The following is an 18,211-nucleotide window of genomic DNA, read 5'->3' as shown; positions in this document are numbered from 1 at the left end:
CATTTTGGGAGGGCTGGGGCTTTTGCCCCCTGCTTGTTTCTCTCCAAGAAAGTCACGGCTCATGCCTGCTTGTCCAGGGAGACTTCCCTCCCCGAAAGCTCTTAATCTGAACAGACAGCAGATTGGCAGTCACCAAAGGGTGTGGAGGCTGGCCCCCATTTCTGGACCTCTCCATACGCCCCTAGTCCAGCAGGCACTTCATGGGGTGCCAAAACTGAGCTCTAAAGAAGTTGCCTTCTTTTGGGGCTGCCCAGCACCAAGTTCACAGTGCTCCAACCCAACATCTGCACCCAGCAGTGGCCCTTGGATTGCTTCTTCCAGCAGCAATCTCTCTCTGCTCCCAGCACAGCCACTGAAACAAGTCCAGGATGCTCACCCTGCCTGGTATGGGGGATGCCTTGCCCAGAGCTTGGCTTAGGGCTAGGTCCTGTCCCACTCGGGGCAAGGTTACACAACAGCAGACCCTGTAGAGACAGAGCTTTCCCTATAAGGTTACCTCCTCATCATGGGCTTGATCTGGGGACTCCTCTCATCTCCCATCTTCCCTTTAAATGGGAGGAGGTGGATTATATCACAAATTGAACCTGCCTGACTAAATATAGCCAGTGCAGAGACCAGGAGAACTCCCCTGGTTTTCCCCCGTTTGCTTTGGTGGGAATGGAAATAACGAATCCCAGCTGTTGCCTGCTTCTGGAGCAAATGCCTGTGGACCTGGAGGCCAGTACCTCTCAGATGTCCATGGTTTTTGAAGGTAATCCACCCTATACACAGAAACTTTTAGACGGTGCAGTGGCCTTTGGCTTCATGGTGTATCTGGTGAACCTGCTATGGGTTGAACAGACAGCGTGGACATGCCTCAAGACTAGCTGCCTATGGGGAAGAGAGGGTATATCCAAAAATACCTGTCTGGCTGATGGACCCTCCCTTGCCTTCTATGCTGAGTGAGAAGAGCAGGCTTCGTGCTCATGAAAGCATGAAGCCACCACAGCACCGGAGTGTGGATGCTGCAAGTGAACATCCACCCCTCTTCCCCCAGGTTCCCACTGTGACAAGGTGAATCAGAAGCTGATATTACATCTCATCAACCCCTTGCTCAATCTGTGATCCTACTCTCTACCAAAACATATCTCAAACAGCAGCCCACGGCCTAAATATGCTTCATAAAATCCTCAAGACTGTCCCAAAGAGAAGCCCCCAATCTAAGCACATGGTTGGGCAGTTGGCTGGCATGTCAAGACTTACCCCTCCAGCGAAAGTCAGGAGTTTGTCAGTGCTTGGCCTCCATGTCCATCACAACAAGAGCAAGACTACAATCCTGTAGAACAAAGCCATGTTGCTCATTTTGGTGTTAAGTGCACCAACATGCTTCCCACCCTTCTCACAAGTCACCCACTTCTACTGGGACATGAGCTGGTCCTTGGCCTCCTTCTGGAAAAATGACCCAATTTTTATTTGTGAAAGGAGCTTCTGCCCAGGAACACAGGGCAGAAGAGAGGGAGAGTGTGTCTGTGCTGCCAGTGCAGGGGTGTGTGAGCTCGTGCTCCTGACAAAATGACCTGCATTACCACCCCACCAACTGCTGCTGTGAACCTGCCCCAGCTCAGGATCTCTAGGAGGGAACTAAGGAGATCCCCAGTGTGAATCCTATCTTTTGCATGAGGTGTGGACAGTTTACACCTGGACTGGATTGAGCACCAAAGGTCAGCTCTTCCCAGGTGCTGCAGGCTGGCAAAGGCCAGCTTGGGTGTTGGTAGGCTGCTTCAGCACCTGCTCTCTGTCCAGGGTGCAAAGGAAGCTGAAGAAGCCAGAAGTGAGGGAGAGCAGGCCCTGATGATGGGTGGATGTTCTTGGTGGCAGCAGCAGAGATGGCTCTGCAAAGGGCTTCTTTGGAAGGATCCACTTGCAAAAATTCTCAAAAGAGCAACACAGCCTCACCACAGCAGTGATGTGTGTGTGCCCACCAGCCTCAAGGGTGTCTGGACCCCCTTGCAAGGGAGTGGGAACCAGCAGCATGGCAGAGAATGAAACATCCCAGTGCTTTCCACAGCCTCCAAACTGTGATAGCATCAGAAAGCGCCCTGCACTTTCTCCCCCACAATAGTGTAAGCCTCAGGGAAATGAGAGCGCCAAGCCCTGCTGAAACACCCTCCCATTTCAGCAGCTGATCCTGGCAGATAACAGACAGCTTACCAGAGTAATTGTTCCAGCTGGCTCTAGGGTGGCAGGCAGCAGCTGCCTAACAGAGCTCATTGACACCTAAATGTCTGGCGCACCAAGTGAAGGATGGCACATGTTACTGAAACCCCCAAGGGCATTTTGGGGGACTCAGGGTCCCCAGTCAAGCCGTGCAGGACAGTCCCAGGCTGCACCAGCTCTGTCCCTGCCAGAAGGATGCATCCATGTTGGGGAATGATGAGCTGTGCCACCCACAGGACCCCCAGGGAGAGCAGCTGCATGTCTGCCCAACACAAATCTGTTTTCTCCAGCCCTTACTGTCTGGTGGGGCCCCGTTCCCCTTTGGAAAGGCCAAGTTGGTCTTTTGCCTGCCTTGGCTTCTGTTCAGCTGTGTTGATGCCTTGTAGTCCCATGTGCTTTGGAGGCTCACCAAGCATGAGATGTGCCCCTAATACTGGCTCGTGGGCTGGCTGCAGATGAAGGCATTTGCCAAAGTAGATGCAATGGCCCAAGCAGGGTTTGTCTCAGGGAGTAACACCTGATGTGCCCAGGCTCCCTGCCGGTCTCACCTCCTGAGCATCTCTGCTGCTGTTTCTGACATGTGTGGAGACTAACATCACAGCCCACACCCTAGGTACCACTTCCCATACACATAAAAAATTACCAAACAGGTGTTTTCAGGCTTCTTGTCATTCCTGGCAGCAAAGCCTGCTCAGGGCAACCCTTTTCTTCGGGATTAGCATTCCACACAGGTTTTTACACACATTGCTTGCTGAAAAATGGCATGCAGCTGAGTTTCGGTCTCAAGGGTGTTGGAGGAGGACGTGCCTGTATTCCATGAACATACTTCTCCTGAGCACTATTTGTTGGAAGACCTGAAACCAGCACCTGGGTTGCTGCAACATGTTCAAACACAGCATCCACTTATAATTTGCATATTAAGTACAGCAAACAACCTTCTGCCCGGCACATCTCAAAAGTCACTTTAACAAAAGACAAAAAATGAGACAGTGAACATGCCATGTCTCAGCAATTTTTTTCCAGGCTTGAAATAGGCTCAATAAATGGCAAGTTTCTAAGGCACCTCAAGGACACCAATTTGGGTATTGCAGCAGCGCAGAGCTAGTGGCCACAGTCAGGCAATAGCCGGCAGCTCTCCTGCTCCGGCACACCTGTGATGAAACATCTGAGCCTCATGCATGGAGCTACATTTCCTTGCCCTTGAAATTCCAGCACTAATGAGCAGCACAGGAATAATTCTTAGCATCATATTTTAGCACAATTATACCTTTCAGTCCTGCAGCAGTGGTGCAGGGCTTATGTTGCAGGCCCTCTGGAAGTCATTAGCCAACATCCAGACAAGCAGTGGCAATGTCTTCCCCTCTATAGTCAGCATTTGCTGAGCTTGAGGCCCTGCTTTCAAAATTTGTCACTTCTTATAGGTTAGGTTTGAAGCCTTGCCTTCAGTGCCTGCACAACCTGAACAACATATGCTGCACCCCAACTCATTTTCACTTCTATCTTTACATTTCCTTCTGTTTCCTTGATTTGATTTATTTGAAGAAAATTGGAAATTCATGCCACGGGTTGTTTTTTCACTTTTCTAAGATAAGAAAAATATTATCAGCTTCAAAGTCAGAGTTGTATGAGGTCCCTAATTGTACTTTGTTTACAGCAGAACTTTAAGACTTGCTCCATTCACTGTCCAGCTCTCCCCAGTTTGCGTTCCCCTCCGTCTCAGCAGCAATTGCCAGACTTTGCTTAACCTGCGTTCGTAGCTCTTGGAAATACTCTACATGCAGCAACCTCCTGGTCCAGGCTATGTCATTGTGAGCAAGCTCCCTGCGTCAAAACCAAGAATGTGCTTTCTTGAAGCGTTCCTCCTTGACTTGCCTTTGCTGTGTTGCCCTGGGCCAAGCACCCTTAAAGTGAAGAGCAGATGGCCTGGAGCCTTCCTGACCAGTCACTGCCTGGCTGGGATTAAAGATCTGCTAACGCCCCTGCCTCGAAGTCAGGATCCTTCACGTCCAAGGTAACTAAAGACTTTTTTGCTGTGCTGTCAGTATTTCCAGCATGGTCAGGTGAGGAGTCCTGCTGCCTGTCACCCCAGCAGACAGAGGAGTTAACCCTCATCAATGGGTGTCTCCTGGCTGATCTTACATGCCAGAAGGGCACTTGAACAGCCAACCACCTCCGTGGGCTAACACAGGCTGATCCATGTTGCCTATGGCCACAACGCAGCACCAAGCTCCCTCCCTGCCTCCCTGGCCAGGGTGCTATGTCAATCCCACAGCCACAGGGATACCACCCCACTGGCAGACCAGGAGCACTCCCTTCCCCACCAAGCGCTGTAAAGACCACAGACTTTGCACCCCAAAAGGCAAGATGGAGCACAGCATGAGCAGCCAGAGGTGCACGGGAGGAGGTGGGGAGTATGGAATTGGGAACCTCTTAGGATGTACTTAGAGGTGTGTCTAACACATCCCAGCATCATTAGTGCAAGGAGTCATTCCTGCTTCCCCAAGCTGTAACATCAGGCTCACCCGGATAAATCACTTGTCCAGGTACACTTTGATAACATTTGCAGGATTATCTTCACCACTTGGGAACATATTTCCATACTGATTTAATGAAAGCAGAGATTCTGGAGTCAGCAGGAGTTGGAGCCTCACAGACGGCTCCTAATCCAGGAAATTGGATGTGGTTGGAAATGTCTCAGCAAAGCTTGGGAGATCCTGCTGTGGCTCATTCTTGATGTGAGGCTCTGTGTCCGCAACATAATAAATCTGTGTTTAGCACACCTAATTCTTAGTTTAAAATACCACAGGCCACATAACACGAAGTGGCTGAACAGGTACAAAGGCTCTCTCCCAGTGGAAAGGTGTTGCAAATCACTGCAAGAGTAACTGAAGCCAAAACAGGCTTTTGCCAGCTGAAGAGCACAGTGTACAAGCGGGCTTTGGTCCACAGGCTTCTCAGCCAGGCCCTTTCCCATTCCTCCCATGTCATCACTCAGGACGCCCCATCTATTGCTGCATCCCTCACAAGAAGATCTGGGGCAGATCTTCCCTCTTTTGCTTCAGACACTTGCCTGACTGAGCTTCTCCTTTGGCAGCTGCCAAACCACCTTGTTTAGAGCTACCCCTCAGCTCGGCCCAGTGCTCCAACTCAACCCCACAGCTTGCACTAGCTGGACTCCAGCCCTCAAACCGCAGGACAAGTCCGGGTACGCTGAGGCATACCAGTGCCTATCAGCCAGACCTGAAGACACACTCTAAATCAAAGCTACTCACAATGATGAAACTCTCTTTTAGCAATCATGTTTCCCTCTTCAACCTAAGGTGCATTACAGCTTGGAGGTTGGCAGGTGTGAGGATGTCCATGAGGGAGGCTGTGATCTCAAGAAAACGTGCCATCTCAGCATAGAGAGATCAGCCTGGGCTCTTTGAGTGCCAAGGAGAGTGTAGGAAGAAGGCTGAGGCCCTGAGAGAAGAGCCACAATGAGCACCATGGGCAGCCCTAGGGACAGATAGAGATGTCTGGCCCCTTGTATGGGAATGTTGGATCACAGCCAGCACTGGGGAATGGGTTCAGGCCCCAAAGGCATTAAAAGCTCAAGGACTGTCTGGGTTTACTCACAAAGGCAATTTGCACTTTCCAAGGAGAGTGAGCAGATTGTGCAAGGAAAGGCTAGGGAGAGGTTAGCAAGCTGCTCCCAGGAGGCAGGTGACTGAAGCGCAGGCCACACTGGAGGTGCCCATGGTCAGGACCTGCACCTAGCCTACACCTAGCCTACACCTAGCACAGTACATGCCTGGTGGGGTCTTTGCTGTGATGCCTGGGCTTGGATATTTGTGTTGTCTGTGAATTTGGTCTGTCCCTGTCATGGCAGCTGGCTCTTCTACACTCCCTTTTCCTGGCCCCATCCTGTCCAGGACACAACCCCAGTTTGCAGAAAGCAGGTGCAGATGCAAACACCACCTTCCTCACCCTCGTAACCAGAGGTGAGGCACTGCTGAAGTCATATCCCACAGTCATTACTCCTCTCTCCACACTCATGGCTCCCTCTGGCCAAGAGTTTGGCATAGACAAGAGCACGGTTTGAAGCAACAACATCATATCCACTCACTCCCTTTGGACTGAGCAAAGAAGACTTTTGCTCCCCAAGTTACAATGCAGATCAGTGATTCTCCTTCTAATACAAAGCTAGGACTTAAAATGTTATGCAGGAGAGCTCTTCTGGTGAGGAGAGGCAGGAATGGTGAGGAGAGGAGCCATGTCCCAGTGTAGAGCTCCCACACAGCCCATGACACTGAAGTCTGTTGTGATCTCTCCTCATCTTCCTCATCTGCATACTTTGCAGATTAAATGGGCTGCTAAACTGCTGGCACATCCCCTGGCTGGCCCACTATCGTGGCCTGGAGTCCCGGGGGTCCGTCTGGCCCCCGGGGCAGCAGCTGCCGTAGGTGTCCCAGATAGCTCTGTGCTGATGAGGCACAGCCTGCCTGGGCCCCTGGGCTAGCTCCGAGCAGCAGGCTAGTTTAGCGAGCACTTGTGGAGTGATTTCAGCTATTAGTGATTTCAGCTCTTAGTGATTTCAGCTCTGTGTTGGCAAAGTGCCTCAGCAGACGCAGGGATGGAGAGAGGTGAAGGCTGTGTGGAGTTCTGCGGAGATGTCTTTATTGGCAGCTTCTGCAAAGGGTTCCAGTGACAGCTCTTCCGTCCGAACTGGGCAGAGGTGAGGGTTTAAGTAAGGTACTGGGAGATTGTCCAATGGCTAGGGACGAGGGGAATACAACCTATAGCCTTACAGAGAGATAACAGGGGTCTGAGTGCGGAAGAGGGGTAGCTCTGTTCCACTCATCATGACTCTGCATTTCCTTTCTTACGCTAGTGACGGCCATGGAGGCCTTGCAGGGCCTCTGACTGCTACTGATAAGGAAGCCCACTGCACACTGATAAGGAAGGAGGTGACAGGTGGTAAAGATTGCCAGCTCTAGCCAGTCTGGCTCTACCCTTCTCAACCCACAGTGGCTCTTCCTACACCACATTGCTCCTGAAAATCACAGGCAAGCACCTCTGTGTCTCCAGTGTGGTGGAGTAGGTGTCAGTACACCTGGGGACACCACCCCTGCCTGGTGTGACACCAGGGTGAGCAGGGACCTTTCCTCCCCTCAGTTCAGCCATCCCTTGTGAGTATGCTGGTGCTGAAGCTTTAGAGTTTGTCATCTCATCATGATGTCTCCAACAGGAAGGCAGACATGACATTGTCCTGATGGACACCTCATGGCCCCCTTGCCTGTGGTATTAGCCTTTTGTGCTAATGCCATTTAATTCAAGGTTTCATGAAAGTCAGTAGAGATACCTGGACTTCTATCAGACAAATACAGGTTGCCCGAGGTAGACTCAAGCCTGAAACCTGAATTTCCTTGATGTGAATAGCTCTTTAAGCACCTTTTCTGGAATGGCAGCCCCTCCTTCATTATCATCTCTTAGCCATTAGCTGGTCTCTAATCTCCCCAGCAGCATTTGGAAGAAGGTCCCTGGACAGACATAACTCAAGGACCTGGTGGCTGCTAAGGCTTGGTCACAGTGCCCAGCTGCCAGAAATGCTGCAGAAAACACAGAACTTACCCCATAGCTTTTAAAAGGCCCCCTCCACCTCCATCTCAAAGAGAGCAAATATTTACACATTTCCCTTCCCCATCCAACAGTACCTACCAGTCCAGCCCCCTAGACCATGGCTCCAGCAGCAGCTCAAGTACTTGGAGAGATGCCTGGGGTTTAATCTCACAAAACATCGGATTTGAAAGGAATTGATTTAATAACACACACATCCCAAGTAGAGGGAGGCAGACTCTATTTACTTTTTCTCCTCCTCATATGGAGCACTTCTTGTGCTGTACCACATGATCCCTTGATCAGACTCAAGACTGAACCCTGAGGTAAGTGACCAGAAGGAGAAAGGGGGAGCAGGCATGTCAGAGCAGAGAAGACCATTTTGGCCTTTACTCTTGCCCTCTTGTGTCATGGAGTGATCAGCAACCTGGCCAAAGTCAGGAGCCTGTTTCTGCCCTCTCCAACAGGCAGGCAACAGGGTCTTCCTGCTACTTCTGTTGGCATTGATGGCATCAACTGGAAATACTCAGTAGTGCCATCCTCAGAGGTCATACTGGAGGGGGGTAACAGGGCTGGAGATTCTCACGTCCTCAGCAGAGAGGAAACTGATGGGCCTCACAGTCATGGAAGAAAAAATTGTTTCAGAGAGTTTCAGTTCTGGGCCTCTTAAGGAAATCACAGAGCGTCTTGTGATTTAGAGACAAATATGCAAGACAAGGAGAGCTCTAAGCCACAGGCTTGGCTCACTGCCTAAACTTTTCCCTCCTCTTTCAGTGTAATTACAGTTGAGCCATGTAGTAATTGGGTAACTTTTTCCGAAGGAATCCTTTCACCCAGTGAATCATACTTGCCGCAAAGAGAACACAGAGGCAGATAAAAGACATATAGATCCTATGGCTTATTGTGATAGAAGCATTTTGCCCCCATCCCCTTCTTCCTCAGGTCCCTAGCTGTGTTCAGGGTAGAAGCAAGAGCCAGTCATGGCGCTTTCCCAGATAATTTCTTCCCAACTTTCCAAGGCGGCTTCCTCCTGGCTTACTCTGCCCTGCAGCCAAGATGAACTGTACAGTTTCGAAGGTGCCTATGGGTTCTGTAGAAAAAGAACTGTTTTCCCTCCTTTGGTTTCCATACCTACAAAAGTGGGTGGTAAAGGCTGGGTCAGCAGCTGGGCAGTCTCTGGGGACAGAAAGGATTCATAGTGCAGCCGGGTGCCCCTGCATGCAGCTCCAGTCCTCTCTTACTGGGGTTTCACCTGGACTACGAGTTTTTTAGGTACTACCTGTGCTCAGCAACATTTCTTCTTCTCCTGATTTAACTAGAGCTGAAGAGCCCCGCCCTCACTACAGACCCCTCCTGCCAAGTCTCCATCCATGTGACCATTTTCCATGTGGGATAAGAGCCTTGGATAATAAAACATTCATTGTAAAACTATTTTCCATTGGATTCAGGACCACACAGAGCTGGATCTCCTCCTGGAGTGGCCCACAGTCTGTTTGGAAGGGCTGTGTTCAGCATCCTGGAGAGGAGGCTGGGTGAGTGCGGGAGGAGGCAGCTCTGTCAAATAGACCCTCCCTCCTCCCAAAACCAACCCCTGCTACCCTTCTCATTGGTGCATGGGGTGGAGAAGGGCTGGGACAACTCAGCTCTCCATCTATTTAAAGGCAAGGGTTGGGCTCTAGCAGCTACTTGCCTGGGACCCTTGCGCTTCTGTGAAGAGGAGCACTACCCTGCAGAGCAGCACGATGTCTTGCGTGAGTAGAGAAAGGGATGGGGCAGCTTTGCTGGAGGTGGGGCTGTATTGGCTGGGTGTGAGGGTGCTTGTGCTAGCCTGCACATCAGCCCCAGCATAGGAGGGTCTGTTAGACCTGGGTGCCTGCTACTGGTGAGGGACCATCCCTGCTGCATCCACTACAGAGGGCTGGCTGCTATTTTGTGTTCTGGCAGCGGTGGTTCTTTTTTCCTGTAGGATCCCTTTGGGGCAGTACGTGTGGAGATCCTCGCTGGGCTGTGTCCTAAGCTGGGGTAACCTGTTTTACTGCAGCTCTACTCTGGAGAAGCTGCTGCAGTAACATTTATTGATGTCTGAGCATCTTCTCTGGGCAGCCTTGCTGCTTGCTTTCTGCTGAAGTTTTCATGAGTCATTGAATTGTTATTCTTCTCTTTCTTGGAAGGAATGTGCCTTACTAAAGTGTTCTGTGAATGTCAAGGACTATGTTCAAATACCTTAAGAAGTTAGAGAGGTTATCTTAAGAGCAGGTATCAACAGCATGGGGCCAGACTCTTTACAGAGTTGCCCAGCAACAGGGGAAGGGGCACGAGGCACAAACTGAAACAGAGAGAGTTATAGTTGAATATGAGAAAAAACTTCCTCACTGTGAGGGTGACGGAGCACTGGAACAGGCTGCCCGGAGAAGTTGTGGAGTCTGCTGCTCAGGAGGTATTCAAAAACCACCTGAACATGACACTGCAACCTGCTCTACGTGAACCTACTTTAGCAGGGGGGGTTGGACTTGATCTCCAAGATCCCTTCCAGCCCTAACTATTCTGTGACTGCTAGGGAGATGCTTATGTCAGAAGAGTGATTGCATTTCTTTGATTTGCCTTTCATTAGGCTGAGGTTGATTAAGCAGGGATTGTCCCAAGAGCAAGCTTATTTTTTAAGATGGAGTAGGAAAAGATTTTCAGTATTCTTGAGGTCTTGGCTCTGCTGTGATGAAAAATGAGTACATATGGTTTTGCCAGGATGCTTTGGTCCTCCTAGAGAGAAGATGGGGGGCAGGTATCTCTGTGGAGCAGAAGAATGTTCTTGCAAATACTGAGCCTACATAAAAAAAAAGTTCAAGCCGTTGGGAGATGGGAAGCAAGGTGTCTGAGTCCTTGGACCTGGGCAAGGCTTGAAGTTCAAATACGAGGTAGGAGAAGGGAGTGGAGTCTTCATCCTTGCCATCCATCCCAGACAGATTTGTGTGTGATGACACAAGACCCGCAAGGCACATGGGTGTGTTTGGGATGGGGTGGGTGTGATTGGAGTGTGCAGGTACTTACCCTTCACTGCTGTGAAATACAGATATGTTGATGAGAGCAGCAGGAGGCAGATTAGGAAATCGAGCTCCAATCAAATGTACCATGTGATTGGGGTAACTTCTCTGGGATGTCCTTGCTGCAATGCCCTAGGGCAAGGGAGCTTCCCTGTTTCTCCATGGGTCCAAAGCAAAGCATGTCTTGAAAGGCAGCAGGGAAAGCTGCCAAGTCAGAACAAGTGAACCAACAGGTACTGAGCTAACATCTCTGCTTCCATGTTCCCCAGGGACCAGTGTGCACCAACTTGGGTCTCAAGCCTGGCCAGCGCCTCACTGTCAAGGGGAAAATTGCACCAAATGCCAAGAGGTGAGTTGTGCTGTCCTGCCCAGGCACGGCCAGGGCACCGCACTGAGGGTCTGCAAAAGGTGGTGGCAAAAGGACTCTGTCCCTTGGGTGGAAGAGGAGAAGGGGTTAACACCAGCAGTGCTTCCAGTGAGTCATCACCTAATGCACATTGCAGACACAGTACTGCCAAGGGGCTAAGCCAAAGCAGCTGTGAAGTTCCAACTGCACACGCTGGCAGTGACCACATCCTCTCTAGTGCAGGGTGAAGGAAATGTAAGCTGTGTCTCTACTGAGATTTGGTTTGAGACCATCTGCTCCACCACATCCTCTCCCCTGCACGAAGATGGCCAGGAGTAGGGACATTTATGGTGCCCCAGTGGATTTGCCTCTCACATGCTGGTGGGGAAAGAAGGAAGAAAGGTGGTGAGCAAGCAGGTGGGCTTAAGTGGAAATGTACCCCTAAATGTGCAGGGGTCAGGGTGGCTGGGTTTCCCAGTGAAGCCTCTGCAGCAGCCCCCAGCCCTTGTGCAGGTCTGTGGCTGGGGGGGGCCCTTTGCAGGTAAGGTGGAGCCTGTAGCTGCTGTACCAGAACTAGCGGTGTTCCAGGAAACATGTCCCAGCTCTTCCCAGTGCCTTTGAAGTTTGATACTGTCTGAGTGAAGCCTCCCAGGCTTTCTCTTGCCAGGTAATATGCCTCTTCTCATCTCGGTGAGAGGCCTGAAGGCAAGGTGGACACTAGGCTAGGAAACTTTCTCCCGCTGCTGTTGCAGATACTTTGGGATAGCTAATGATATGGTGTTTATTTCAGCCGCCTGTAGGATGGGGAGAAGGCAGTGGCTGTCAGGGAGGATACAGCACTAGCTAACTGTTCAGGACTGAAAGGAAATCTATGGAAAGTAACTGACTCCTTGGGAATTGGTTTGGGTGTATGATAACTCTGTTCAGTGTACTGAACCATTCTCTTGTTAAAAGCTTTGAGGAACTGGTGTCTCTCCCAGGGATGGCACTCTGGAGCCTATCACTCCAGAAAAGTGCCCTTATTGCCACAGCACCACCTTTTTAGGGAAGCTGTGTAATTTAGCAAAGGGTTTCTCTTAGGTTACCCTCAGCTGGGCTTGAAGAAACAGACCCAGGGATGCTCATAGTAATGAGAAACATGTTACTATAGTATTGAATTTTTTTTTTTAGGTGTATTGATGTCTGCTTTTTTTTTTTTTTTTTCTCTGTAGCTTTGTGTTCAATCTGGGCAAGGATGCTACCCTCGTCGGACTTCACTTCAATGCCCGTTTTGATGCTTATGGCGATGTGAACACCATCGTGTGCAACTCAAAGAAGGTGGAAGAGTGGGGTGCAGAGCACAGGGAAACTGTCTTTCCTTTCCAGAGAGGGGGCACAGCAGAGGTGAGGCATGCATATATTTATATATATATATATATATATATATATACACTCTCTGTACATGCTCTGGTGAAGAGAGGGCGTTTGGCACAGGACACCCAGCTGCAAGGGCTGTCTCAGGGCTGTCTGTACAGGAGGTGGCTGGCTTCTCCTGCTTGGCCAGTGCCACCACTCAGGGCTCTGAGCTCTGATGGAGGGTGGGGATCAAATGTTTAAGCTCCATCTGGCTCAAAGATGCTACTATTGAACAGAGCAGGGAATGGGCATCTCTTGGGAGACCAGAGTAACACTCCTGCTGTTGATGAACAGGTTATTCTACTGAGCTTGTTCACCCTGTGAAGCGGAGGGTGGCACAGCAGTGCTGCAGAGGCTCGAGGGAACTTTCTCTAACTTTTCCATTTGCCTTGCAGGTCACTTTTGGTGTCAACCAAAATGATGTGACAGTCCACCTGCCAGGCCACCAGTTCACGTTCCCTAACCGGCTTAACCTCTGTGTCTTTGACTACTTTGATGCAAAAGGGGACTTCACACTTCAGTCCCTCAGCTGGGAATAACTTCCTCTGACACCTCCATCTCAAAGATACAGAAAAAGCAATCAATAAATAAGAGTTTTGGTGTACTAAGTCTCAAAATCTAATCTGTTTAATATTGTGAGTCCACATGGGTTGGGCACCTTGCTGGGAGTGGGTGGATAGGGGTAGCCAGTTTTGCTTGAGTACCATAAGTGGGTGCAATTGACTCAGCCTTAGTCCTTGAAAGTCATGGATGAAGAAGAGAATGAAGGTTAAAAGCCTGGGAAGACAGAAGGTTAAAAGTCCAAGGACAGTTGCAGAAGGAGGCATTGGGGCTAATTGTCACTCAGGGGAGAGTAAAAGCATCCTTTAAGCAAGGTCACCTGCTGTTGAGGTCTAGATTGACACCTTACACTGCCTGAATAAATTGCCTAAACTCCTCGCTGACATCAGACAGCACTGAGTGGCTGTGCTAGGTGAGCCTAGTGAGGCATGGAGTGAGGGCAAAATTCTCAACTTGCGCTAGTTTTGGCTGCAGCCTTCTGTAGAGGCTGGTTCCACTCCTATGTCTGCTTGGCACCTCTTACTGCTGTATGGAGACAGTAGAAAAGCTGCTTTGCTGGGTGTGGCAGAGCATGTAGAGAGTTCCTTATCCAAATCCTTTCTTCCAGTAACTGCAGGAGCACAAAGTGTTGTGCTGTGGCACGGGAAGGCAGCAATGTGGAGATGTCTGGTTTTATTCTGCCCCTTGTGCTTTGGCTGTTCCATCCAGAGCTGAGGGAGGCAGCAATGTCCAGCTGGAATGCGGGATGCTAAGGATGTGTGCTGTGTGCTTTTGCTCCATTTTACGTGGCCCAAATGAACCTGAGCAGTTCTCAGTCTAAACTGAGGCTAGACCCTGAGGAGTCTGAGGCAGTCAGGCATGTTTGATGTTACTGCATAGCTGCCTTGGGGTCTCTCTCAGTCTAATGCTGCCTTGGTGCTGCTGCTGAGCATGCTGTGCCTAGTGGGTGTGGGAAAGGTGGGATCTGCCCTATCCACAGGGCACAGCAGTCACCAGCTTGGTCTGGGATGAAAGACTTGGCCACAAGCAACACAAAGCACTAACAATTTGATGTACTACAGGATTCCCTGCAGGCCTGGCTGGGCTAATTCCTCACATTAAGCAGTCTCCAGAGCAGCTGGAGAACAGGGACTTTCCCCTGCAGCAGCTGTACCTGCCATTCTTATTTCATAATTCATGAGGCTCTGCCAGGTCCTGTGTCCTGGGTACCCATGCAGAGAGAGGCTGGGCTGCTAGGAATTGTGAGTCTGAGAAGGAAGAGAGATAAGATGAGAGCTTAGCTGAAAGGTAGGGGCACTTGGGGTGTACAAGCAACTTGAGGCTCTGCAGCTGGATCTCTCTTGAAGTCCTGTGTTGCCCAAAGCCCATCTGCTTTGGATGATCACATCACACTCTTTTTAGGGCTACATCTACAATTGTAAACATGACATCTAGCATTGCCACCCTGTGCATAGGAATGGCAGGGGGACAGCATAGCTTGGGGACTCTTCCCATGGCGTGATAAGGATGAAGCCATCCTTTCTGGAGAAGCTCAGCAGTATGGAAATGAGCCATGCTAGGCTAGATGGTCTCAAGGCAAGAGACTTGGCTCAGTTTACACAGTGGTGTTGACACAGTCTGGCAGACTGGGGTACATTGGTAGGTCAGAGAATTGGGTATTTCCCTCAATGACAGCAGGGCCATGGTGCTGGTGAGGGTGCCATGAACTGTCATGATGGACACAGAGGAGAGCTCTCTCCTTGCAGCTTCCTCTGCTGGGCTGATGTTGAAAGCTAAGCAAATGTACTGGACTCCCTGCACTGTACTACAGGGGAATCCTGCAATGCCTCTTAATTGCACTTGGCAATCTTTCTTTAGATTCTTCAAAGATTTTTTTTGTGACAGTTTCTTGAAGAGAGCTCAGTGGTAGCTTTACCACAGGAGAATGAACCTTAGTGAGGTCTCCTGCTAGCGTGGCTGTTTCTTGCAGTGACTCACTGTTCTTGTGAAATCTGTGACTCACAATTGTCCTGACTTTGTTATGGCTTGGCCCGTTGCTAGCAAGGAGATGAGGGGTGGCAAAGGTTCCCCAGATATATAATTTAGATATATTGAAGCTGACTGCTCCCTTCCACCCACTCCCCAGCCTTGTGCAAGGCGGAGGCTAGTGTGTGAGAGCTGAAGGATCTGAGGATGGAGTCAGGATCCCTGAGACAAGCACTCTCCCCGCCCAGCTGAGCAGGATGAGCAGCCATGCAAAAGGGAAAGCACTGCAACAACATTGACAGAACACACTGCATGCTTGCATGGAAGGTGACACACTTTTATTTCTCAACATGACCCCAACCAAAGGTCAGATGTTCCCAGCCTGCTCACCCTTCGCTTTCCCTCACAGACCCCCACGACTCCCTGAAAGCCGGGGGATGCTGTGGCTTCCCACAGCCTGCTGAGAGGGTGCAGCAGGCCGTGCCACGCCCGTCCCAGTGTGGCCATGGCGCCGGCAGCAGTAGCTGCTGGCAAGCAGGGTGTAGAGGAAGGGGTTGACACAGCTGTTGCCATAGGCCAGGCAGGTGACACCGAAGTTAAGGTAGGCCTGGGCAGTGGGGCCGATGCCCAGCCCCTCTCCCTGGTACAGCCCGGCCAGCTGCCAGGCCCAGAAGGGGAGGAAGCAGGCCCAGTAGGCCACCACGATGGCAGAGATCCTGGAGATGAGCCGCTGGGCAGGGGCCCGGCCGGCCACCAGCAGCCCCGGGCCCCAGGCCGAGGACTGGTACGCCTGGGCCAGGCGGGTGTACACGATGCCCAGCACGGCGCCAGGTGCCAGGACGCTGGTGGTGAACAGCACCGTCAGGTAGAGCCAGAAAGCTGATGGCGTCCAGGTGGGGATGCAGATGCGCTTGCAGGGGCCGTTCCCCTCCCGCAGCTCAGTCATCACCATCATGGGGGCCGTGAGCAGGAGCGAGAGGAGCCAGAGGACGGCGCTGGCCAGTTTGCGGTAGGCATTGCTGGCCCGCCTGGCCCACAGAGGCTTGGCCACCGCCCAGTACCTCTCCAGGCTCATGGCAGTCAGGAGGAAGATGCTGGTGTGCATGGTGAGGAGGTCCAGGCTGAGTGAAAGCCTGCAACCCACATCTCCCAAGAACCAGTTGTGGGCGAAGTAGGTGCAAACCACAAAGGGGATGGTGGAAAGGTACAGGAGGTCAGCCAGGGCAAGGTTGATCATGTAGACCCCCAGGGAGCCTGCTGAGCAGCCTGCCACCCTGCCAGAGGCCACTGCGACTGTGTAGATGTTCCCCACCATCCCAGTGAGGCACATGACCAGCAGCACTGCACCCAGTGGCCCTGTGACCAGGCTGTCCCCTACCAAGACATTGCTGTCATCACCCTCACCACTGCTTTCCTCCAAGAAGCTGCCACCCTTGGGATCCTCTCTAGGACTTGGGCTGAGAGAAGTGTTGTAAGACATCTTTGGATAAGTTAAGCAAGAGCAAATCAAGCTCTCAGAGACCTGTTCCTTCCTCCTGCCTTCCGCCCTCACTGTACGGGACACGTCTAGCCTTAACAGCAAAGCAGCCAAGGGAAGAATGGGGAGAGGTCATCAGACATAGACAGGGTGCTCCAGAGAAGTCTATTCCTCACCTCCAGCTGCCCAGTCCATTTTGCTGATGTTGTCGATCACAAGCTCTGTCCAGCTGTTTTCCTTAACCATAAAAGAGCCAAGAAAGGGACACTGCCTTTTCCTTCAAGACCAATACATGCGAGGTAACCTCTGCCAGCCAGGAGGAAATGTCTCTTTTCTTCGCTAGTTTTGTTGCTTCTCCAGAGTTTGCTGGGCCCACAGAAACAGTGGATGAACAAGTAGATTTCTGCTCCCAAGTCTGTCAGCTCAGACAGACTTTGGAGAGGTGAGCCCTGCCCCACTGAACCAACCCCCTGAGAGCTGCCTTGACCACTGCATGGAGGAATATGCCCGACTCACAGCTTCACACACCGGTGTGAATACAGTTCCAAATTTATACTGAGCTTTTAGCCACTAGTTGAGGAGCCCCAGTGGCTCCCTCCTCTTTCTGGCAGACATGCTTTCTTTCCCCATATCTTCCTTTATCCTGCTCCGTCTTCCTTCTTGTTCTTGTTTCCCTTTCTTTATCCCATTTCTCCTTGTACAGTTGTCCTCATTTGAGACAGAAGACAACTGAAAGACAAGACTCCATAATATGGCAAGGAGGGTGGAAAGCATCATGCTGTGGCTTTAGAAGGGAAACAAGGCCCAGCCCTGGAAGTGCAATAGGCAGGGAGCAGCCACACAACTCTCCCTAGCCAAGCCAGACTGAAAGAACCTGTCCCCCGCTCCCTCACAAGGACATCAGGGCCTTTTGAGATTTGGGTGTTGTGGATGTGTGATAAACTGTGGTAACTTGTTTGTTCATCAAAAGAATTAGAATATTAAAGGGGGAAATATAAAATTAAAGTATAAGGGACCAGATTGCTTGTTAGGAGATAGGGGAAGCATTTGTGAAGTTGGGAAACAGGAAGCAACTGCTACAAACTGCAGGGCTATAGGCATATTGCAAGGCTATAGACATATGCAAAACGCAAGATCACAAGTATGATTAATCACCATATAGGGAGCTTTTTTTAGCTTCTTTTGCAGACACAGGCTAAGGATGTTGGGGGATGGCTGGAGCTGATTGTGAAATCAGCGACCACCGGGCGGCGGCCACCGGAGTGGACGGTGTGGGAGTGCTCCGGGTACGCCCATCACTGTCCAGAACCGATTGTGAAACCAATGATCACCTGCCTCGACACAATGCAGACACGATGCAGAGGGATGCTCAAGCTACGCCCACCGCTATCGCAAGAGACGCGAATGAAGAAACCTCCAAGAAACTATAAAAGAGACTGAATAAGGGGAGTGGGGCGTGGGGCACTGCAGTGTGGGACACTGCAGGAGGGGCGGTTAGGAGACCCCTACCCACCCAGCGCTGTTTTGTTTGCTACTGCTTGCTGTAATTAATAAAATTCTAATTGACCTTAAAAAGGCTGAATCAAATTATTCACCTCAATTTATCACAATTTGGTGCCGAAACCCGGGAGGGAG

At 50.9% G+C, this 18,211-nt stretch overlaps 2 protein-coding genes across 2 annotated transcripts; one reads left to right on the top strand and one right to left on the bottom strand.

The window, feature by feature from the left end:
• The first annotated feature begins 9,440 nt into the window (after positions 1 to 9,440).
• On the top strand, positions 9,441 to 13,177 carry LGALS1 (galectin 1). The gene is made up of 4 exons (XM_053944205.1): positions 9,441 to 9,545; positions 11,102 to 11,181; positions 12,390 to 12,561; positions 12,969 to 13,177. Exons 1-4 carry the CDS (start codon positions 9,537 to 9,539, stop codon positions 13,110 to 13,112), a joined length of 405 nt encoding a protein of 134 aa, XP_053800180.1. The 5' UTR covers positions 9,441 to 9,536; the 3' UTR covers positions 13,113 to 13,177.
• Positions 13,178 to 15,415: 2,238 nt separating this feature from the next.
• LOC128788452 (urotensin-2 receptor-like) lies at positions 15,416 to 18,004 on the bottom strand. The gene has a single exon (XM_053943496.1). It carries the CDS (start codon positions 16,577 to 16,579, stop codon positions 15,503 to 15,505), a length of 1,077 nt encoding a protein of 358 aa, XP_053799471.1. The 5' UTR covers positions 16,580 to 18,004; the 3' UTR covers positions 15,416 to 15,502.
• Positions 18,005 to 18,211: the final 207 nt, after the last annotated feature.

This window comes from Vidua chalybeata, chromosome 5 (assembly GCF_026979565.1).
Source record: "Vidua chalybeata isolate OUT-0048 chromosome 5, bVidCha1 merged haplotype, whole genome shotgun sequence".
Taxonomy (NCBI): domain Eukaryota; kingdom Metazoa; phylum Chordata; class Aves; order Passeriformes; family Viduidae; genus Vidua; species Vidua chalybeata.
Note: the sequence above shows the minus strand (reverse complement) of the source record. Positions and strands in the feature narration are given on the sequence as shown.